Below are 25,257 nucleotides of genomic sequence, written 5' to 3'. Positions count from 1 at the left end.
GCATTATCTCGACACTGCTCTCCTTTCAGCCCTCCATTTCAAATATGAATGATTTAAAACAAATCCAGCCGTTCACGCGAGTGCTACATATATTACTGGTAATCTGGCTACTAATATTCGCTTGTGAAAAAGGTTACAAAGAAATAAATGACAAAAGAAGAAACGTAATTAAAATAACGCTTGTAAATAACATTCTTCGTAGTCTCATTAACCTCGCCGACGCACGGCAAAAATAAACATGGCATTCTCAAAATGGACTTATTAACAACGAACAGCGTTCCTTCGCAAGTATTTAAATGAGGAATATGCACGTGCGCACGCACGCACACGCACACAACAACAAACACGCGCATGCACGCGGAGCCTACATAATACATAAACATCCACACAAGCAGATAAAACATTGCAAGCCCACGAACAGTCAACGTACTAAAATATCACTTTTGGCAACAAAAGGCAATGCTAAGGTTATATATATAAAAACCCTCCACCGAGGCACTGAGAATGTCACGTCCACACGAGCCTCGGGCACCAGAATAAAGTGTGCGGGCGGGCGGGCGCCTGGCTGCCAAGTCCCCTGGTGGCCGCATCTATCGGACGGCCATTACAATTCAACTCTGCAGATTGAATTTTAAACATCAGAGAGCTGATGCAAGCCCATCAGGCAGCATTTATATGACTGTAAATTGTATTTCTCCCTCTTTCATGGCACCGAAAATAATCTCAATTTAATCAAATTTTCATATAATCTGGAAGTGAAAATCCAGATTAATTGTTTAAATGTTTTTGTTATGCTTTTATTCCACCCAAGGCTTACGAGCGTAAGCGTTGTATACAATTTTTTTTTTGTTCACCGAAATAACCCAGCATCATGTATATTGTCACATACATCATGTTGGGCAGAGACAGATGGTCTGTGCGGTAAAAAAACGATGTGATCTCTGCAACACCCCTTGCATATGCAATCTTTCTGGGGAGGTATGCTGGCCTTGATATCATTTACGTGTGAAGTGCCCTCCGTTAATGAGGGGCAAGGAACCGTCAGCAGCCAACCGCGTGGCTGCATAAGAGCTTCCAAGTTGAAATGTCAGAAGCAAATGTCAAATATTGTTTATCGGCTATTGTGTTTAAGGGAAAGGTTGCATGAAACGCCACGTAGGTCTGTAAAACTTGCCAGGAAAAAAGAGTGACCCCCTTCTATCTACTCACCGCCTATCTTGAGAAAAACACACGTTTGAGGTGTGTTCAGTTTTGAGCCGATTCTACTTGCAATATTTTACCAGTTGCTTGTGGCAAATGTGGATTTTATTTATTATTACCACTTAAACAGTTTCAGAATCTTGAGTTAAATTTGCACATGTAATGTGAGCCGAATTATGAAGAAATTGATGAATGATCAAACGCTTGCATAATAAATGCACGCAAAAATTGCCAGGTATGGCAATATACGCCTGTGATCCAGACCTTACACATATTTTTCGGATAATTATGTTTAAGTAAAACAGCCAACCTGCAGATATAAAACTATGTAGTAGATGACAGAATATAAATGAACTTAATGGATTTTGGATTATGTTTGTATTATCACCTTGTGCATGTCTTTTCTCCAGGTACTTCAGTTTCTTTCCAGATATAGAAACACTCAACTGGAAATTGCTAAAACTAACTATTACTAACTTTTTATTTTATCAGGTAAGGCCTACTGAGCAATATAGCTCTTTTTTCAGAAGTGACCTGGCCAAAAATGATAGCTTAATGAAGTGGCTTATCACGTGGAAATGTATTGCAGCCAAATACTCTAAATACAAGTTTCTAAATGTGTAGGGGAAAACCTAAGGACCCAGAGAAAAGTCTTTGCGACCTTGAGGAGAACATGCAACCTCCAAATATACAGGTGTCAGGGTTGGGACTGAACCCACGACCTCCTGTATACCAGGTAAGGTATTTAACTTCTCGCCACCATGGCACCCAAACATCCGAAGTCCGTAGTTCTCTCCTGAAATGTTCATGTCCATCATCAAATGTCATCGTACATAAAAACACACTCGTGAAAAAACAACAACACAGGACAAATCCGTGTTGCAAAGCGTTACAGAAAGCACGCGAATGCGTGGCACGCTCCAGTCCGCACCTGTCCAGGATGCCGCACGTGTTGAGCTGTGCACCGGTAAAATTTCCCAGCATGCCCTGCTCCACGAGACTCATGTCCAGGTCCTGCTCGGCGATGCGTACGGAGCGCAGGCAGCCGAGGAACGAGCCGTGTGGAGCCCGGCACTGTCCTGGCGCTGCCACTGCCGGACATCCTGACCAGCACCACGCAACACACGCAAGAGACAAAGATCCCTTGTCTTATTCTTAGGTTTTTTCGGTAAAGTCACGTAGGTAAAAAAAATCAAAATTAATACTTGATTACAGCAAGCGTGCTGTGACGGTTCCACCTGAAGACGGAAGCTTGTGTTGCCTCCGAAACATCGTAATTTTTATTTTATTTTTATTTTACTGTTATTAATTTTGATTGTTTTACATACGTCACTTTACCGAAAAAACCTAAGAATATGAATACTTGCAGTCACGAAAGCTTCAAATATAGAATCCCTTGTCTTAGCCTACACAGGCCGTTGAGACAAGTGCTTCATCTCCCTCGTCTGATATCCAGGAGGTCGTGGGTTCGATTCCAACCCTGATGCCTATATATTTGGAGATTGCATGTCTCTCTCCCTGTGATCGTGGGTTTTTTTTATCCAGGTCCTCCGGTTTTTCCCTCCATATTTCAAAACATGCGTGTAGCGTATTTGGCTGTTATACATTTCCAGATGATGAGCCACTTCGTTGAGCTGTCATTTGTGGCCAGCTCGCTTCCGAGAAAGAGCTATATACCTCAGTCGACCTTACCTGGTAAATGAAACTCATATTTTAGCGAACACCATTAAAGCCCTGCATGGCACAAGATGGGATGGTGTTCCTCGCACCACACCCGGTCTCATCGCACAATCAGTCATGTAAGGCTGGTTTGACCCAGGACTGTTTCTAATATCCATCACTGATGCTGGCCCTGAGAAGGGATATAACTCAGGTCGCTGGGTCCATAGCGCGATGTGCTAATCACTGCGCAAATTTGGCGATTTTGACTATAAAAATGATTGGAATCGTACAGAAATTACATTTATAACACAGATCAGTGGAAAAATCTGAATATTTTTTTTATTTGATTATTCTTTTTTTTTACTTTTCGTAACAGCTATTTTCATTGGAGTATGACAGGTGAGGCTCTGCCTCCCCTGCCTCCCCTGACCGCACGTCCCTGCTCTGACCGTCACCAGAACCATGCCCCCTAGGGCCCGCTTCCATGCCATACCCGCTCTGGTGCCAGAGAGAGGCTCAAGACGCACAGTTCCACTCTGGTGGCAGCAGCTGGCGCAAAGCGCCCCAGTGACTCCATTTACGTCACTACACTTAGAGACAAACGACAGGAACAACCGCCGTTCACCACTAAGTGGCGGTGGCGTCGTCGCGGTGCTTGTGCCATGCTAGGTGCGCATACACAAAAAGACAACGATCCCCAGTATAACCTCGCACACAAACACACACAAATGTAGGTAAACTTCATCTGGAAAAAAACACGTTTGTTATAAACTTGGACATCTGCTGCAGAGCTCCAGAAGGTGATGATTTGCTGAGAGAGAATTTGTATTTTTATGGTCATTGTGCCAGTCTGTGTTTCCAAGCCAATCTGTAATGCACCCAACGTGACATTCTCTAAAAAAAAAGTAGTTTGTTGTTGTACATCATTATTTCGTGTTTATTTTTCTCTCACACCTTAACAATGCTTTATCAGCACTAATTGCTCCTTAAGGTCAAGTTAACTGAAGCTGGTATATTGTAGCTTGGCTATGTTTTCTGAATTCACCCTTACGGCATCTCCAATTACGTGGGTCCTAATTGATGTAAGCAATAATCTTAACATATAATCAACATTATAAACTGTATTCCTTAGCACTGCTTTACGCAAACCATGAACTGTAACATCACATGACCTATTTATTAAATAACTTTAAATGCGCTTTCAAATTCATTGTAGTTTACATTCCTTTTCAGAAAATCCATAGCACACAATGTAGCACTTAACTGTTATGGAGTTTGCAGGAATTGGCAATGGAAGCAAAACATAAAACATGCTGTATATATTTCATCGTTTGAAACCTCTTTTTGACTCGATAAATAAGTAAACACATTATTCAACTTTTAAGCTCAACAATTGTTTTTATTTTACCAGGTAAAGCCGACTGAGCTATATTTATTTTTTTGTTCAGAAGCGACCTGGCCACAAATGATAGCACCTCTGATTAGCATGGTTGGCTAGGTACAGTGCGAAAGACGTTCAACATACATACATAAAAGCAAAGTGGCTTATCATGTAGAAATGTATAGCAGCCAAATACTCTAAACGTACGTTTCTAAATTTGGAGGGCAAAACCAGAGGACCCGGATACAAGTCTTTGCAACCACGGGGAGAGAGACATGCAAACTCCAAATGCACAGGTATCAGGGTCGGGATTGAACCCTCAACCTCCTGCATACCAGACGAGGGAGTTAACATCTCGCCACCGTGCCACCCCAACTTGACAATAATCCAGCAGCAACTGTATAACACCTTTGTCAAGGCGCTCTTCCTCCCCTAACCCAGCTTAAATATACGCTGCCACGCTTGGTGGTGTTCATTCAGACGCTGTCTTTCCGACAGACCTGTTCTTCACCTGAGGACGGTTGCTTGCGTTGTGGCCGAAACGTCGTGAGAATGATTTTATTATGTTATATTTTTATTATTGTATTATTTCCCTTCTACGTGACTTTTACCGAAAGAACCAAGAAGATGAATCCCTGCAGTCACGAAAGCTTTAAATCGAAATGTATAACACCTCATGTCCTGGTGTGTGCGGTGAACACATTTTACAATACAAAAAAAGAACAAATTAATCCACTTTGCTCCATATTTCAATTGTCCCGGTTTCATGCAAACAGACGTGCTGCCAACAACACAGGCTGCCACACCTGCCATGGGGTAGGCACTCCAATCCATCAGCGGCCACGGGCGGTGCAGTGTATGGTCGTGCTGGTACAGTCGAATCGCTCACGTGCCACGTAAGACACAGCTATGCTTGTTGGACAGCGCCAAATTTCGACTGGCGCCGTGAAAGATTCTGACTTTGGGCTAAGTTGTCGTATGTTTCGCTTTGCGGTTTCTCGTTTTGGCTCGACTCTGGTCCTGTGGGCTTCTCTGTTTTGCCGTGCATCCATTTTGGCTTAATAAATGAGTATTTATGCCCAAGTCTTCCCTGCCAGCTGCACGGACCACAAAGGGCACCGTGACAAATTGCTCCTTATTTAAGCATTCATTGCCATGGGCAACTCTCGCTCTCACTAAAGTGCAGCAGACTTCCAGTCCCCCAGCAGTGACGATACAAGGGACGTCTTAGATGTGATCCAGTGGTTCAGAGGTTAGAGCGCTCAGTTAGCGCTGCTGAGATCCAGGAAGCCACCTGGGATTAAAGTGAAGTTCAGGGAGTTAATGGTTTTGGTTGTGTCACCAAGGACTGCATATAAAAAAACACATCACATTAAATTTGGTTCCGCGCTTAATTTTGCTAAGTAAAAATATTAGTTTTCCTGTCCTACCCGCAGGGCGGGCAGCATAGTTCTGCTTGCTACTGTGTGTGGACCAGAGGTCACTTGAAGGAACATTATATGTATCTCTTATCATATCTGCTTTCATGGATCGTTCTCTATATGAAGGGTAGCACTTTTCTGTGAAATATCTGAATGAATAATTTGTCTCTTTAGATAACACGGGTAGTGCAATCAGGTTAGAATCGGGTGAGAAAGCGACAACAACATTTTAAGAGACATAAACAATGCAATACCCAGTGCAAAAGTACTACAGTTTCCTATGACTAGAGCCACCTGGATTTGCTAAATGAGCCCCATCCTCAGAAACTTATCAAGACAATCGCCAAGACCCACCCATGAGTTGATGACAGCACAAAGTAGCAAAGCCCCAAGGGGGTGAGACTAAAGTCATCTGGTCTGCGTTTGCACATTCCCCAGACCAAGTGTGGCCTGAGCAGGCAATTGAGCATTGCAGTTTCCATGGCACTGTCAGGCAAGGCAGTCAAAGCTGTTTAATGACTTGCATCAGCTGCACTTGGACAATTTTGGTTTCGTTCAAGCCATCACTGGACCAGGTGATTGTTTAATTCCTAGAGAGAATAATGAATTAAGTAAGGGCACATCACAACAGACGGTCTCCAATCCTGAAAGCAATAATCACAGATTAACAATATGCCCGAGTGTCTGTCCTCTCTCCCGCATACTCTTTCTTACCATCTGCCCCTCATCACCACTATCAACTCTTACCTCCGAGGTAGTAAACATCCCCCGTCAATATGTCCAGCGGGTTGTACGATTGGATGGCAGATGCCTCGTCCCCATCCAGGGTCACACCGACAAAGTTCCTCCGGAGTGAGACACTCACGGAATGCCACTGGCCGTCGTTCAGATCCGAGCCTGCATTGTGGATGGGCGAAGCAAGCGGTGAGTGTAAATGCAGTAAACAATGAGTAACTCTGTTTAGCGAATCACAGCATAACGCCATCTCGCTGTGCAATTATGCTCAGGGGCTGGAGTATAGAAAAAATACAACAACATGGAGTTCAAAAATTGCTTGGGAGGTACCTGGTTCATTAATTCTATAACGTTATCTTCGACAATGAGAATGTAATAATTTGAAATACTGCTCCCAATCACACATTGAAAACAATTGTTCTTAATTAAAAAAAAACGGAACGGTTTGCTTTTATGTGCTAACATTTAAATAGTGCCTAGCATGTGACCTTTATTCCATAGCTGTATATTATTTAGCTGATCTGGCTGTAGTTCAATTTCAATTTCCATTAAACGTAACATATGAAATGCTTACATTGGTTTGAATAGTATTTGATACTGAGCATAAGCAAAACATGCGCAATAGTGCCGATCGCTCTGTTCATACTCGCACAACAAACATGATCAATCACACACAGCTCATGCAACATTCACTTAATAACAAAGGGAAACAGAAGCCTTCAATTTTAACTCTCCATAGACTAGAGAATCCATGCAATTCATCTCATCCAGACCCAAACTATAACATTGTCCTATACAAAAAGAAAATAAATCCCACTGGGCTCTCTCAATCGACTAAATACCATTAAATTAAAATGTTGTGAGAAACTGTATTGATATGTAGACCTTCTGGCCGAGATTAACCAAAATATAATATTTCAAAGTGAAGCATCCATTACTTGGCTCTACATTTTTTAGTTGTGTTTGGCCCTCACACGGTGAACTTTCTAAGCGAGTTAACTTAGTGATATTTTTTTTTTATTTGCTGAGGTGCTAATGACGCTACTCGGCTGGGCCACAACAATGACACGACACGACTTTTCCACGTTCCAAATCTGTCCAATAAAGCCCACGTAATAGGAGGCAATCTCCATGCCCCACCTCACAGATATGGCACAAAGACTGCCACCGCTCCACTAAAGCCACGACTTGCGCCAATTTCTTGTTGACAAGTAATTTAATCGAGACATTAAGTTTTATGAGTCACATCATGTCCACTCGAGATATCGTTAGGATGGCGGTATAAAAAATATACGCCCAGTGTGTGACACGCCTTTCAGCTTTTGTTCACTCATCCACATCCATTGACCTTCCTAACCGTCCTCCCTAATGGCAGCCAGCATGCGCGCACCGCCACCGCAGCCACACACACACGCACACACCGGCAGACAGGTGCAGGGCGTCGCGGCCCGGCTGCAAAAGTGTCACGGTGAGGCGGCCATCGTCCAGGCCGATGCTCAGAGAGGACGCCCGCGGGCCGGCGGGCGAGAAGGCCGTGTAGACGAGCGTTCCACGTGCGCTCCACGTGCGAAGCTCCAGCACCACGGACAGCGCCTCGTGCCACGCCGGCCCCCACAGCCACAGGGAGCTGCCGGGCAGCGGGAACGTAATGGGCACCACCCGCGGCTCGGCGCACGCAAAGGACACGTTCCCCTGAGGGCACACGGGGAGATGACGCGTGGGAGGGAGGGGGGGAGGTGTGCAGGGTTGGGGGTGGAGAGCCGAAGGGAACAAGTAAAACGGGAGGATAGTCGAAGGGCAGAAGAGACAGATGGAGAGCGGGAGTGAGAAAGCTGCTCGGATGTGACGGGAGCCACCACGCTCAAGAGCGGCTTCTTACCCTGGAGGCAACATTTTGTAGATGAGATGGGGAGCGACACAGTGCGATACATGTGAATGGCATACATAATACATTTTAAATATGCTCACAAAATGATATTTGGTGCACACGGTTACTGTAACACGATTTGGTACTACGTTAAAATGTGGGTAATGATGTGCATTTTTATATTAAGCATGTCTTAGGATTTATGTCGCTGGGGTTTTTCTTCATAATTTACGAAGAAAAGCAGAAACTTCTCATTGAACCTTTGTTCCTAGCTCTGGAGAGTTGTTCATCGGAGCAGCAGATGCAGAAGCCTTTGAAACTTTTTCTGGGTATCGTTTTTTTTATACTTTCAATTAGCATACATTAAATCTTCAGCTTCCGTTAAATGTGCACACAGGTCTCAAACAAGACGTCAATTCATTTAAATAAATGCAGCATGTGCTAAAAATATATACATTTAAATGCATCAGCATAAAATAAAATTCTCTTTGTGAAATGGTTCAAGCCAAAATACTGCATTTCCCGCTGATTTTAATTACCATATGCTGTACGCTTCTGAAGTCAGATAGGCATGCGCAGTAAGATTACGCGTAAACATTTGCCTTTTTGAACGTGAGAGCAATGCGTTTAGAGCTTCGTTGGAATGCCTATTCACATTCCAGAAATTGTCGATGCCTAAAAAATAATATAATTTTAATTTTAACACGGATTTTTGTAGACTGTTTTTGGGCTGAAATTACTTTGTATTGCATTCTAGACTCCTGTGTGGTATGCACAGCTTGTTACAAACAAAGAAGTTATTTTTTTTAAAGCAGAGGCATCAGGCCTGCTATCATATAAACAACAATTTTCGTAAAGAAGGGGGGATGGCGATGCAAGATAAATGTGCTCTGCCAGGATTGCAGATAACGCATAATTAATCTTTGGATTAATATCGCACTTTTTGGAAAATAATAAGACTGCTTAATTGTGTTATTTATAGTAAGTGATTGTTAAATCAATGTGTATCACTAGGAAGAAGATGGAGCACAATTAATCTTATTATTAATACTGTACTCTATATATTTGTGTGGGGGAGGGAAACGACTTAATTGTGCTATTTATCATCAGGAAAATATAATGACAGTACATTGTCATAACAGAACCAGGTCTCAGAGAGATATGCAAAGACTCACACAAACATGGGCGGTTGTTTTCAGGCTCCATCACAATGGACTAATAATTCAATACGACTAGGTTCATTCGCTCTACGGGCTACTTTATTGAATAAAAGTGCAATAACCACTAACCTATTCATATATTGTATCATTATCTTGACAGTGGGAACCTACTGATGTCAATCCATTTATATTGGGAAAAGACCATGGAGCTAATGCGCTCTTTTTCAGTGTACTTACATACACATGTCCTTTGTCAATCCATTTCTGGATGAAGGCATCTGAACGCGGTTTCTCAGGGGAATCGTTTGACAATACGACACCGCACTGGTCATTGTAGTTTAGTAACGTACGGGGAGCAAGGACCAGTTGAGATATCACTTGGTGCTCGCGTTCGCTGGGAATTGATCTTAGACCATGTACAACTCAAAATTGGAATAAAAATCTAAACATGGTGCAACCAATACACTCGAATACAGTAGTTTCAAATACAAGTTTCGTGACAAAATAATATAATGCATTACAAATTTCAGTCGAGGATATTGACAAGTGGTTGCAAACATGTGCGCGCGTGCACACCAATGTTTACTCTGGCAGGCAAAAAGGTCTTCAGTGAGAAAAAGGGTCACGGAGTGATACAGAGCCAACACAACCTGTGGCAAAACAAACATTCTGGCCATCACAGTTGAATGCTACAAGATCCATCACACCAGCTAATAAAGTCACCCACACAGCCCACAAGATATGCAAGACATGTTTCCGAAAGGGCCTCTTCTCCACCGCTAACAGTACTTTGTGCCTCAAAGAGATCTGGAGTCGGGTTACCGTGCAGTCATTTGTCAACCAGTGACCAGAATTCAAGCCAAAGGCTACTCAAATGCATCAACCGTAATGAGTGGTCATTAATATAACAGGCACTCTCATCCATTATAGCAACCCTGTGGAATACACAACTGGCACAAATTGCTGTTCTTGTTTGTAATACCTCCACACAATATTTCAATGACCCATGTTTGTTTTATTCATAAGCATCAGTCTTGTTGCCACCAGATCGCACCGATGCATAGGGATCAGCTCTAAGCCAGACCCCATGAACACTGGCGGCAGCATCTGGCACGACTGTTTACACAAAATAATTCACCACTTAGATTCCCGTGCTACAGCCAGTGTTTCCAAAGCTCATTTTGGTAAAGTAAATCAATAAATAAACATGCGACTAACAACATCTCACACACATCTTACCGTCAAGTGTTTATCACAAAAAATAAGCATAAAAGCTCACCCTAACCGCTTCGATATTTGTGTACGATTCAGATCTTGGGCTCAATACAATGACTAAGAGCTCCCCCGCAGTATTACGAGCCCGTGATGAATTAAATATCAGAAGTCCAACGGCTACCACCAGGGGTCCCCGCAGAGGGATGCCTGTGCAGTGCAATATTCTCTCGTTATTCGCGAGGGATACGTTCTGGAGATACTGTAAAATAGCAAATATCATGCATAACGATATTGGCCTACGAAAACCTATGTTTAAAAAAAAAAAAATTTGCGTTTAATAAATACGTAAACAAGCTCTTAAATATATGCAGATTTCCATAACATACATTTCTAATTAAATAATAATTTGTAGATTAACTCACTTTAAATCATAATGACGATGATGAAGCGAAGTAGAAGGATGCAGTAACGATGACTTCATCACTTTATCTCATCACATTCTCTCTTGTCACTTTATCTCATCACTTAATCTTTTCCGAACATAGATGGACTCGTCCATCTGAACTGCCAAAATCGCTGTCCGTGGTGCTGACGTTAAGAAAAAACCGTCACTTTTTTCAAATGTTCTTACTGTGTTTTTTCACACCTGATGACGATTGCTTGTGTTGCAGTCGAAACGTCGTGAGAATTTTATTGTTTCATATTTTTATTATTTTATTGTTTCCCTTCTACGTGACTTTACCGAAAGAACCAATAATATTTATATCTTCACTTTTTCTCTCTCTGTCTCTCGTCTGCATCCCTCTCTCGAGCAGTCGTGTCGAGTTCCAGATGCGATTTGCGGATAGCCAATACTGTACAAAATATGACACATTGTTGGCAATCTCACTAATAGTTCCCCCTGCGCTTTCTCACCCGCCCATACTTATTGCCACCAGATTGCACTCTAGCAGAGTGCACTAAAACTTTTTAAGGACACTTTCCACGCACCCCGCAGCGTACATCAAAGTGCAATCAATCACCGAGCATCTGGAATATGCGCCTCAAACACTCGCAATGCGACTGGGCATTTCGCCGGATGTGAATAAACAAGTGGAACAAATCAAATCAGTCAGGTGCCATGGAAAGAAGTTTCGCTCCGAGAGTTCATGATGCCCTGCTGACAGCCACGCGAGGGAGAAGGTTTGAGTCGGACAGTTTGACGGCAATCTGATTTTGCCCATTCATTATGCATAATCAGTGAGGAGCTTTTAATCAAAAAAGGCACAATGTCAATTCATCATGCGTGTTGTTACGTGTATTAGAATTCAAGGCCACCTCTGCGTGTCCACGAACGGGTGTAAGCCGGAATCCGGTGCGCCGGTGATCGCACAGAGACAAATGCAACGAGCACTTTCGTTCCAAAGTTTATCGTCGGCCACGATCTATCCACTGTGAGATAAAGGCCTCCTTCACGGCCTTGCGGTGAACAATCGATCGAGCTCCTACACACAAATGGGCCACATTGCTCCATCTCCAGAGTGGACGTCGTCCCAGGCGTGTACTCCCCTCTGTGCATGCTCTCTAATGCCACGTCTTCCTTCTTGACCCCCCTCATCATCATTCTAAGTAGGCACCTCTCCATGCTTCTTTACGCACTTTTCAGCCTTTGTTTTCATATTCTTCGTCAGTGTCTATATTTCCGTTCCGTTGGGCATAGCAGGTAATATTTACTGATTGAAACATGTCCTCTTATGGCATATTGGTATGCAAATAGTTTCCTTTCCCAAACAAATTCGATTTTAAATCACCGATAGGTGTCACAGTAATTAATGTGAGGTATTTATAGATGTGTGTTTTACGTGGACATTTTTCACATTTGAACAGCAACGGGTAAATATTTGAATCCAATAAGAATTTGCACGCGTTGATGTTTAAGACTACACGAGGCCACACCTCTCACCGTCTCGGACAACTGAGAATTAGCAATTATAATGAGCAGGGGCATGTGCTTGAACATTAATGCTGAGAAAACGAGCAGAGCACAGTTCCATGGCTGAATGTAACATGCCAATATATTTGGTGAAACGGCATGCGTGGGTGGGTGGGTGGGTGCGTGCGTGCGTGACATGTGCGTGACATGTGCGTGACATGTGCGTCGGCGCAGTGAACTGTGTACCGTGATGTACACGGCTGGCTTCCTCCGCTTGGCCAGATCTATGAGGTTGACACCGTTGTAGCTGACGTTTTCCAGGCAACCCTGGAAGTTCCGCTTGAAGCTGCTTCTGCCCTTCCCGGGAGTGGACAGCCCTCCAAAGCTCAACTGCGGGGTGGGGGATGGAATGTAGAAAAATTAGCAATCACGTGACATTTCGATTTAAAGCTTTCGTGACTGCAGGGATTCATCTTCTTGGTTCTTTCGGTAAAGTCACGTAGAATGGAAATAATAAAATAATAAAAAGAAAACATAATAAAATCATTCTCACGACGAGAGCAGGTCTGTCTACTCGACAGACCTGCTCTCCACCTGAGGACGGCTGCTTGCGGTGTGGCCGAAACGTCGTGAGAATTATTTTATTATGTTTTATTTTTATTATTTTATTTTTTCCATTCTACGTGACTTTACCGAAAGAACCAAGAAGATGAATCACGTGACGGTTAAATCCTCCTGTGGATGTCCCCATACAACCATATGGGTGTCACACTCCAGTAGGAAGTGCAGCAGCAGAGACCTGGGGCTCACTTCAAAATAGAATATTATCGCTTAAATGTTTTTTTTCGTAATTACAAAAAAAAACATAATAGTCCACCGAATCGCATGGGACACATAAAACATTGTTATAGACTACAAACTCGATTTTAAATTGCTTTGTACACCTAATTCCAGGGCGGTCAATAAAGGTTACAAGAAGGCACCAGAGTCGTGCGTCAAAAACGTAACCTCGTGTTTTTTTTATTCTGAAATAGACCTCCAGATCCCATGGGGCATGTTAAGCCAGAGACGGGTCAAACCAAGCAATAATTTCAGCACGCACTCAAACGCATACAGCCACATAGCTGCACACACACCTCGCCCCTCCGCGCCTCTGGATTATGCACACTGCCGCTGGTGAGGATTGGCCTGTGCCAAGCCCGTTTGGACATTTATATAAAACCTTTGTGGTTTGCTGGGGCAGATGGCCAATATAAAGACTACACGTTGATAGACAGCACGTTGCTTCTTTTCTTTATTGTGAGCTGGCACCTTCCGAGATGGGCTTCATTAGAGCTAAGTGCTCACGATGGGATTGCTGTTTGGTCGTTGGATGTGGCATTTCTCAGGTTGCAATTAAATCATGGGTGCCCTTTAGTCCAACAAACCATGGCAGGGGAGCGACATGCAGGATAACACGTGTCACTCAGATGCGTGTTGACAATCTGTATGCATTTCTTTGTTGTTGCATTATTCCTCCCCTTCTCTCATTGTCTTTGAATGCCAATTTGTGCATCGGTGATGCCCAGGCAGATAACAGATTTGCGGTCACAGGTTCTGCATCCCGCCGCGTACAGCACAAGCGATTAGCATCGTTCAGCAAAAAGGAACGCTTCTCAATTAAGTGGCCCCCACTGCAGTCGACTGTCAACACGCGACTGGCGCTCACACACGCGCCAGCACGGCAGACGGCCGTGTGATCTTGGCTGCCTTACCTGCAAAGTTTGCCAAATGGCCAGGCATCCAAGTGGCAAATCAAACGTAGTTGGCATCAAAGGAGGTGAAGGCAAGCCGTTAATATGTCAAGAAAAAAAAATCTGCTGGCAAGCAGAGGGCCTTGTAGAGACTAACATTCTGTGTCCAGCTCTGCCAGCGATTTGGTTAATTTTATCTTTGACTGTTTTACTCCTCCACACAACATTTTCCATTTAGGAGTATAATCATAAAAAAATTTGAACACACAGTTTAACTTAAAATAACGCATACAAATGCATGAATCAATGAAACTAAGTGTATTTGTGTTTTAATGCATTCCTGAAAAAGCGTACCCATATACACTCACACACTGGCCAACATATTTTTCAAAAGACCAGAGTGTAAGTTTGCACCAATCCTATGCAGCAATGCATGATACAACTATCGCATATTTATTATTTGGTTCTTTCGGTTAAGTCACGTCTAAAGATAAAATAATAAATTAAATTAAATAATAGAATACGACGTTTCGATTGCAACACAAGCAATCATCATCAGGTATAATGAAATAGCGACATAATATCTAACCAGAAAACTATAGACAGACATATTAGCAGACAGATATCACAAGATACATACATAGCGAGAGCAACACAGGTGACAGAGAGGGGTGATCGTCTCTGTGGGGTGGCCTTAAATAGACAGAGGGGGGGCGGAAGCAGAGAGAGGGAGGGGGGTTAGAAAAAATTAGCATATCAATGAGTGGTCCAAAAGAAAACGTGGTGCTGCGAGTACGATGGCACAGCAAGCAAGCCTGAAAATCAGGAGAAAGACACACTAAAATTAAATAACCTAGTAAAATATCGAAATGTAATGTAATACAACACAGAGGGTCGGTCAACACACAATTAACGCATAGCCTGGTTGATTACGTATTTCAAAGATTGCTAAGTTAGAATTTAAGTGTGAACATTCTAAAGAGGACACAGGCAGAGAAAACAAGTCGCCAGAGAGAGAGAAAAAAGATAAGCTTAAAACTTCCCCGTAGAAGTGGTTCAATCTTAATTTTAGAACTTTCGTGACTGCAGGAATTATTATTTGGTTCTTTCGGTTAAGTCACGTCTAAAGATAAAATAATAAATTAAATTAAATAATAGAATACGACGTTTCGATTGCAACACAAGCAATCACGAAAGTTCTAAAATTAAGATTGAACCACTTCTACGGGGAAGTTTTAAGCTTATCTTTTTTCTCTCTCTCTGGCGACTTGTTTTCTCTGCCTGTGTCCTCTTTAGAATGTTCACACTTAAATTCTAACTTAGCAATCTTTGAAATACGTAATCAACCAGGCTATGCGTTAATTGTGTGTTGACCGACCCTCTGTGTTGTATTACATTACATTTCGATATTTTACTAGGTTATTTAATTTTAGTGTGTCTTTCTCCTGATTTTCAGGCTTGCTTGCTGTGCCATCGTACTCGCAGCACCACGTTTTCTTTTGGACCACTCATTGATATGCTAATTTTTTCTAACCCCCCTCCCTCTCTCTGCTTCCGCCCCCCCTCTGTCTATTTAAGGCCACCCCACAGAGACGATCACCCCTCTCTGTCACCTGTGTTGCTCTCGCTATGTATGTATCTTGTGATATCTGTCTGCTAATATGTCTGTCTATAGTTTTCTGGTTAGATATTATGTCGCTATTTCATTATACCTGATGATGATTGCTTGTGTTGCAATCGAAACGTCGTATTCTATTATTTAATTTAATTTATTATTTTATCTTTAGACGTGACTTAACCGAAAGAACCAAATAATAATTCCTGCAGTCACGAAAGTTCTAGAATTAAGATTGAACCACTTCTACGGGGAAGTTTTAAGCTTATCTTTTTTCTCTCTCTCTGGCGACTTGTTTTCTCTGCCTGTGTCCTCTTTAGAATGTTCACACTTAAATTCTAACTTAGCAATCTTTGAAATACGTAATCAACCAGGCTATGCGTTAATTGTGTGTTGACCGACCCTCTGTGTTGTATTACATTACATTTCGATATTTTACTAGGTTATTTAATTTTAGTGTGTCTTTCTCCTGATTTTCAGGCTTGCTTGCTGTGCCATCGTACTCGCAGCACCACGTTTTCTTTTGGACCACTCATTGATATGCTAATTTTTTCTAACCCCCCTCCCTCTCTCTGCTTCCGCCCCCCCTCTGTCTATTTAAGGCCACCCCACAGAGACGATCACCCCTCTCTGTCACCTGTGTTGCTCTCGCTATGTATGTATCTTGTGATATCTGTCTGCTAATATGTCTGTCTATAGTTTTCTGGTTAGATATTATGTCGCTATTTCATTATACCTGATGATGATTGCTTGTGTTGCAATCGAAACGTCGTATTCTATTATTTAATTTAATTTATTATTTTATCTTTAGACGTGACTTAACCGAAAGAACCAAATAATAATTCCTGCAGTCACGAAAGTTCTAAAATTAAAACTATCGCATAATAAGGATCAAACAATACAACTTGCAAAGGTCCCTTGTAATAAATACTAAAAAAAATTTCATAGAGATTTTGTACATTCTATTGATGTATTCCAAATGCATTACAGTACAAATTCTGTTTAATTGAAACTTCCTTTGAATACTTGCAATCAGGAATGTACATCAGAATGGCAGTCAGGAAATAATTACCATTTTCCAAACTCAGCTGATGGGATTTAGCCAATGGCCTGTAATCATCAAATCCGCAGAGAAGTGCATCCATAGAATTTTAAGCCGACATGCCTGGTGTGTGCTGCTGATAGCAACTGTAAGGGAGCACAGTTTCTTCTTGAACCATAGGCTCTGCTAGACCTGTGGCCTGCTCCCCACTGCCCTTAATCATATTTCGCCGCATATCAAATATCGTCTTGCGTGCAGCTGCTTCACTTATCGCCATTCCTGCATGCTCCCTCTATCTGTAAAGAAACACAAAGCTCCCTGTTGACTCAACAAGCTGTAGTGGCTGTATAAATGTTACAAAGTAGGGGGAGGATCTGATGTCTTGTAAATTAAAACTGTGCACGGACAAATTGAGGAATAAGGTGGCAGCCCATTCGAGATAAAAAAAAATCCTTTTAATATGACAGAATCTGGATTTTACTCTAGATGCGTAGAAAATAAATAATAGTTTGTAAAGGTAAATCATGTTTTGCACGTTAAAATGCCAGTTGTAATAATATAATTGTGGGAAAATACAAGGACAATCTGAATATCCATGTGTCCATCTATGGATAGTCTGGGCCCCGCCATAGGATTTTGTCACGTTTACAAAGTTCTCAAGACCACCAATAAGATATTAGCACTGACACATGCTCGGTCAAGCAAAGATATCATTTTAATTTCGATTTATGACTGCATTCTTAGTGATGATGTCTGGCGATTGAACAACCACAGCTTTCCACAATGTTCAAGGAAAAAAAAACTGAAGAAGGAATTTATGATAAAAATATATGTGAACAAAATAAAAAAGAGCAATTAAGATATGTAATTAAATACATAAGCAGGTAAGAAAACGTGGAAACAAATTTAAACATAATTTCACTCTTTGAAATCGCGAGGCATCAAAGGTTCTGACTATTGTAAATGGGAAACGTGGTACAATTTAAGTAATTTAAGTCGCAATAAAACATAATCGACACAAATTATAGCTCAAAAAATAGTAGGACCCACTCACAAAGAGTTTTTTGTTCATGTGTTAACTTATTTTAAAAGTCTGTTCAAAGAAATCTAAACAAATTGTCTCTCCACTGAGTACAATTATATGTCTATTTCAAGGTGGCCCGAATGTAGTCTCTAGCTGGTTGCTAAGATCAAGGTAGCCATAAAATTCGTAGCTAGTCACATTCAAGGTGGCCGCCTGTGTATCAAGTTTAAGGTTGACCCCTAACCGTCAAGTTCAAGTTGAGCCCTGCTTGGGCGCCAGGCTCCGAGTTGGGCCCACCTGGTAGTCGAGGTCCAGGTAGTCAAAGTCGCCGTTGGTGCGGAGGTGGCGCGTGTGCCCGTCGAGCGTGAGGTTGACGTGGCGGCCGTGGCGATGGAGGCTCACGCTGTGCCAGTGCTGGTCGTCGAGCAGCGTGCCCACCGTCACGCTCGTGTGCCCCGTGGGTGCGCGCTGCTGCCTGCTGCCTGGAGGTGGGCAATGTGCGCTGGGTCACCGAGCGGCGTCGTTTGCGTGCCACTGGCATCGTGTGGTCAAACTGAGAATCCGTTCTGGAAACCCTCGCAGGGCAGCGTCGGCGTCTTATAGAATAGAGGCTGATATCGCAAAGCTAATGTCCTTCTGAGATCCCTTCCAGTGACCTTGGTGTCCACACACGAGAGGGTGCACATTCACACGGCCCTCCTGTGAAAAAGTGTTCCTTCCATTGCTGTCAAAAGATAATTTTTTATTCTTGAATTTAACAAAACCCAGTGAAAACCCACAATAAAGTGTGATGTTTGACGTGCAGTCATTGGTGACCAGGCTAACAGCACGGACAGGCTACACTTGAGAACCAGGTTCCACCAGAGGTGGCTGATGCCAAGATTCAAACCAAGGATGTCAGTGCTCCTAGCTCAGTGCCTTAACCCTCAGCCACCCAGGCACAATGACACCCCAATAGACTTGTGAGTCTAATGGAAGGAAATTTTAATTGCCACACCATTACACAGAGGTGCCAGCTTGCAAATAGAGCTGCTCAAAAACAGCTATGTTTTTTTTTCAACTCTGAAGCAGCTCTCTTAAGCATTCATCACTGCTTTTCATGGTGTTCATGCAATGGGAAACGCAAATCAATTTCCTCCTCTGAAAAAGAAGAAAATTGGACAAATGTAAAGGTTCGCACAGTAGGTCCATACATTTCCAGAGAAATGCGGATAAACCTCGCAGTGGGTGCCTTGACACTGAAGCAGGCCCCGGAAAGGTTTGCGTTATCTTGGAGGATTGATACCACAGAATGTAGCTGTGATGAAGACGTACAGTAAGTATAAGGATTGGATTGCCTGCTGCTGCTGCATTCGGTAAACTCCCAAGATAAGGAAGGCTAAAGACATCAACACAAAAGTGAGTATATGAGACAACAATCATCCCAATACCGTCACGCGGAGCAGAGCGTTAAAGCATGATGAAAAAAAGATGAGCGGACGATACTAACCGCAGCAATACGCCGGTGGAGAGGGGGGCACTGGGAGCATCTAGACTGGAGAAAACAACCGGGCCGAGCAAAAAGAATGTTGGGGGGAAAATGAAGCCGGACGTTTGTGATGGTTTAGAGACACACATTGAGAAAGGATACTATTTAATGGGAACGCACAGCAGAGGAAAGTAACAAGCGGTTGAAGGAAGAGCAGAACAGCGCTGGGTAGAAACAGTGAAGGAGGACACGGGGCAGAGAGGTTTAGACATTGAGCAGCGCAGGAGGATTAGCGCAAAACAGCCAGAAATGGATGGGACTTCCATTGCGCCCCCATCGTTAGGGTAGCTGCGGTAGGGATAGGAAGACGTGCGTTATCGTAATAAATAGTCGTAAAATGTCATCCTTAAACTGTAATAGTGTTGTAGTGTTATGATCGGTGTAAGCTTGTCCGTGTACGTGTGTTATCGCAGTGGAGCTCAAGCATTTGTTGAAGTGGGAGAGTAATGAAAGCAGTCGTCCACAGGCTGGATTATTTTTCCGCCTGAGGACGACTGCTTGTGTTGCGATCGAAACGTCGTGATATATTATTATTATTATTTTTGTATACCTACGTGACTTTACCGAAAGAACCGAAGAGTAAATATTAAGAGTGCAGCTTTTGTGAAAAATCTACAGCATTGGATAGGACAGCTCATGCACATTTGAGTGATTCATTCACCCACGTGCTGTAGAAATTTCCTGCAAACGTCTCGTTATTTTTTTATTACATTTTTTATATTCTTTTATTTTTCTACCCACGTGACTTTACCGAAAGAACCAAAGATTATGGCTTCCTGCAGTCACGAAAGCTTCAAATCGAGATTAACGCAAGCAGCTTTCGCGGTGTTAACGTGAACGACTTACGGCGGAAATTACGTTTCGTCTTACATCGCGTTGCGAAGACCGCAACGGGTAACAACGACGCGCGCGCCACGTCTGGCCACGGGGGGACCCTCGCCGCGTACCGAGGTTGAGGTGCAACTGCAGTCGGGCGCGATGAACCGCCAGCGTGAGGAAGTCTCCCTGCTGGCCCTCCCCGTGCAGCAGCACCCCGTCCGCCGCCGCCGTCTTGAAGCGCAGCGCCACGGCGTCCTTCAGCGTGCGCATGCTCTTGTGCGCAAAGCGGTACGCCAGGGCGCTGCGCCCATCCAGGTGCGCTACGTCTGAAGCTGCCGGTAAGAGAAGGAGGGGGGGGTGGTTGGTAGAGGGGGGGCACGGTGTTACGAGGCAAGAGTCGAAAGGATTTCCTAACCCCCCCCCCACAACCCTCACCGCCCCCCCAGGTTATGTGCCGCGGAATGTTGAGCACCTTCACCGTGATTCTAGATTTGAAGCTTTCGTGACTGCAAGGATTCATTTTCTTGGGTTTTTTTTCGGTAAAGTTACGTAGGTAAAAATTTTAAATTAATAAAAGTAAAATAAAAAATAAAATAAAAATCACGACGTTTCGGAGAAGCTTGCGTTGCCTCCGAAACGTCGTGATTTTTATTTTATTTTTATTTAACTTTTATTAATTTTAATTTTTTACCTACGTGACTTTACCGAAAAAAAAACCTAAGAACACCTTCACCGTATTGATTTCAACCGCTGGTGGAAACGTGCCAACGTCTTCAGTCAGCAGCTGCAGGGCGACTTGCCGAGGCGAAGTCTACGTTCGACGCTCGTTTTGTTAAGATGTGGCGCTGCTTCTCGTCGTCGCTACTCGGCCCACATCTGTTGGGGAGGCCCTGGGCCAGTGGTGGGGGCCGGTCTCCCTAAAAAGATGATTACTGTTGTTGACTACTCACAGATTGGAATCACGCACAGCATTCGCTCGCTCTCGAAGAGAGAGGATGACACAGAGGCAACAAGGAACCCACAGACAGGTAGGAAGGCAGCCACGCAGTGAGCCGGTGCCAACAATTGCCCCAGCTCCACATACGAAGGTGTGATCAGCCATTTGAGTGTTTACACGCAGGAGGAAACTGGAGCACTCACAATTAACCAACGCATGCGACGGGCACACAGTCTATCCCATACAGATGTAAAGCATGGAGTCCGACATTTTTGCTGAACCGCATTCTCCTGGCAAGCCAGAGCATCACACCTGAAAGCGCACAGCAAGGGAGTATCACAATAATTGTGCGATCCACCAATCCTTGCCTCTTCGGTGCTGGATGACAGGCAAGCAAAATCACTGCTGACTACTCGTTTTATTGGCCTTGTAGGGATGATAGAATGAATTTACCCCCAACCAAGCTGGCAGCCCCTCTGTCGAGTCAGTTGCTATGTCAGTGGCGCCGCCGCCTGAGTGATAGAGCCAGTCTTCTTGGTTCTTTCGGTAAAGTCACGTAGAAGGGAAGTAATAAAATAATAAAAATAAAACATAATAAAAGAATTAGTTGTAAATAAATAATAAAAATAAAACATAATAAAATTAATCTTATTATGTTTTATATTTATTATTTTATTACTTCCCTTCTACGTGACTTTACCGAAAGAACCAAGAAGATGAATCCCTGCAGCCACGAAAGCTTTAAATCGAGATAGAGCCAGTGATGCTGGCTCACGCATGCCACCCTCCTGCCCCAGTGGGATGAGAGGTAGCCACAAGATGGCAATGCAGCAAGAGCATTCCTGTCTCTGTGTGGACTCTGACTAACCCCTCGTACGCCTGGCATTTCTTTGCGTACTGCAATTAACGCACCGACATTCATGAATGTTTAGACGCTACACATCCAATGGTAAATCTCCAGACAACACTTGATCTTGACCTTGAACGAATATAAGTTCATTTCATTATTGTGGAGATGTTCGAGTCGAGAGTGAGCCTTACTTCGACTTCACTTGATTGAGGTCTTGACACAATGGTCATCCCAATATCATTTCCATGTCAGCTTTCCCCCATCAGCATTTCCATCAACATTTCATGACTGTCCACTGCACATGCATTGGCAGCGTGCGGCAGGATCACTATGGCATGCTTCCTGTGTGGGCATCCCTTCATCATTGTTATAGAAGTAATGTTTCATTGACATTGGGTAGGAAGAATAGAAAAAACATATGCCAACTTCGACGTAAAAAATTACAAAACGGTATTGCAAAGGTCAGAAGGTAATGACCATTTGATGACTACTTGAAAACTAATGTTGAAGAAGGAAAGGTCCCATTCAGTAATGAGACCTATTAATTACTTTCAGCAAATGTCTTACGTTTCCTTTGTACGGTAAGTCCTCGCTTAACGCGTGGTGTTTCACACAACGCGTTTTTGCTACAACGCGGTTCTTCCATTCGGGAGCACTTTTCGCACACGCGGAAGAAACACCACTATAACGTGGTCTCTGAGCGGTTGACGACGAACTACTTTATTTAGCTGCCTGGCTGAGCAGAGTGATAGAGTTATTAGTGCCACTATCTTACTCTGTGTGTGGTGAGCGATAGTGCAGCGGTTAGCACTTCACGCGCTTCAAACCCGGCAACCCGAGTTCGATTCCTGCTCACGGCCAAAACCAGTGACGATTATCTGAACTGGTCCTGGGCCTCCTCTAGGTCGACTCAGCCTAAAATATAGTACCTGGTGCGGTGTGTAATCATCTGGGGAGACAAAGGCGGCCGGGCGTGGTGTGTCGTGCCGGCCTTCATAGGTGCTCACTAACAGCACTTAACCCAGCGGTCTGTTGAGGCTATACGGGGATCTTTGTCTATGTTTACATCGTATCTCCCCAAACTTCATCGTTACATTTACGCGGACATTTTTGTTTCCGCTAAATCCATTTTTTTTGTTTAACGCCACACTTTTCAGGAACGCATCTACTGCGTTAAATGAGGACTGTATAGAGAAGCACGGACGAAGCACAGTGCAACATACAGCCTCCCCCCAAACCCACCTACACCACCCCGCAAGGACTAGCGTGGTGAAAGACATATCCATGATCGACACGGCATCGTGAAAACTGTCTGCTCCATTCTAGATTTGAAGCTTTCGTGACTGCAAGGATTCATACTCTTACTTCTTTCGGTAAAGTCACGTAGGTAAAAAATTAAATTAAAATTAATAAAAATAAAATAATAAAATAAAAAAATAAAAACATTAGATTTTATTATTTAATAATAATAATATTTGATAATAATAAAATAAAATAATAATATTAGATTTTATTATTTAATAATAATAATATTTGATTTTTATTAATTTTAATTTCATTTTTTACCTACGTGACTTTACCGAAAGAACTAAGAGCATGTCTTCTCCATTCCCATACCTCGAATTTCATCCCTTGAATTCAAACACAGTGTGTCTGGCGGACATTACTCGCTTCACCTGCAGTAACTGTTTTTGTACCCTTACCACTTTTACCACAATCTTTGTTATAACCGCTGCACCCCCCCACTCCACACCTTCACCCAGCCGTAGAATCCGAACACAGCCGCTGCCAGCAACGACACCGGGCACCAAGTTACCGTCCATCGTTCACTGATTTACCAACTCATCACCAGCACAGCCGTTCACAGTGAACAATGTGTCGCTGGTAATTATCTGGTGTCGCTTTCGGGTGTGCATTAACGCGCAGGGACGGCGCGCTGCTTGACAGCAGCGAGAGACATCAGTGGCCTATGGTGCAAACTTTCGCGACATCTCCCACACAACTCCCATCCGTCCTCCTCGAAGCTATCCAGTCCCACAGGAAGTCACGGGTTAAGACATTTCACAGTTTGCTTATTAAGTGAAATGTAGCAGTGGGGAGGGGGGGGGGGCTATAGAATAGCAGTTCCTGTACCTTGATTAAATGAAAGCAGGCAACAATTTTTTGTTGTTGCAGAAATCATTGCTATTCAGAGCTAACGGCCCTTTGTCCTCACGGGACAGGCGTGAGGGCCACATTCACACCGCCGTGCGCCCTTCACGCTCCTCGTCTGACGCACCGATGACGCCTGCCTCCTTTAAACTGTGGAGGTCAAGCCCTGCGCGTCTCCCCCCCCCCACCCCCCCCCCCCCCTGAAAACTGTCAAAATTGAAATTAGCGAGCTGGAATACGATTCATTTTCTGCTGCCTTCGGGGGTGGCGGGGTGTTTCGTCGAGAAATTCAACAGTTGGTCACAACTGTGGAAGAGATTTCACGTCGCTGCCAGAGGAGTGTGGATTGTCCACCGACTTGCCTCGGGGCCACCAACCGCGATGAATCGGCACACAGCCATTCGCAGTCCTCGTGATTCAATAGATTCAGGATTGCGATTTGATTCAAGATGAGTGGGGGTTTTCTTCTTCAGTTGTGATTAATGTAAAGGCCTCCAGCGGCTCGAGGGGTCAGGTGAATCCATTGCATGCAACGCGTGGGAATCAGAACAAGCCACCGTTTGTCACGCACATGATTTGACACATTATTGTGAGCTTGAGGATCAATGTTAATCGCTCGATCTGTGTATCCTTACACCCAAGAGCAATGAACAGTTGCTTGATGCCCCTTTTGAGCAAGGAGACACCGACTTGTTTTGGCTTTAGGCAACAGACGTTTAAAACCTGTTTCTCTCCAGCAGTAGCAACTGCCATTGGTAACCCATAGCACACAGCCTTGCCCTGCGAATGCCCCACACAGGAGACCTCACGAGTGGTGCTCACCGCTCGGGGGAGAGACTGAGGCCTCGCTAAAAAATGATCTCTGCCACTCACGTGAATTCTCCAAGCATCATTACCGTATTTGTGTTCGGTACCATCTGCCTTAACTTTCATTTATGGCGCTCCAGCACGAATGCCACGTCGATGTAGAGCACTTTCAACAAGTCAGGGAAGAAAATAACTTGG

General features: G+C 43.6%; 1 protein-coding gene across 1 annotated transcript in view; it reads right to left on the bottom strand.

Moving 5' to 3' along the window:
• Positions 1–25,257, bottom strand: part of LOC144733511 (contactin-associated protein-like 2) — a 126,652-nt gene that overhangs the window by 60,822 nt on the left and 40,573 nt on the right. Inside the window, exons 5-10 of the mRNA XM_078615446.1 lie at positions 20,443–20,646; positions 18,265–18,449; positions 12,800–12,943; positions 7,821–8,091; positions 6,412–6,561; positions 2,132–2,303 (exon numbers count right to left, since the gene is read on the bottom strand). Coding sequence (XP_078471572.1) covers positions 2,132–2,303; positions 6,412–6,561; positions 7,821–8,091; positions 12,800–12,943; positions 18,265–18,449; positions 20,443–20,646 — 1,126 coding nt within the window. The remainder of the gene's footprint in view (positions 1–2,131; positions 2,304–6,411; positions 6,562–7,820; positions 8,092–12,799; positions 12,944–18,264; positions 18,450–20,442; positions 20,647–25,257) is intronic.

Source organism: Lampetra planeri, chromosome 2 (genome assembly GCF_965212315.1).
Source record: "Lampetra planeri chromosome 2, kcLamPlan1.2.h2, whole genome shotgun sequence".
NCBI lineage: Eukaryota > Metazoa > Chordata > Hyperoartia > Petromyzontiformes > Petromyzontidae > Lampetra > Lampetra planeri.
Note: the sequence above shows the minus strand (reverse complement) of the source record. Positions and strands in the feature narration are given on the sequence as shown.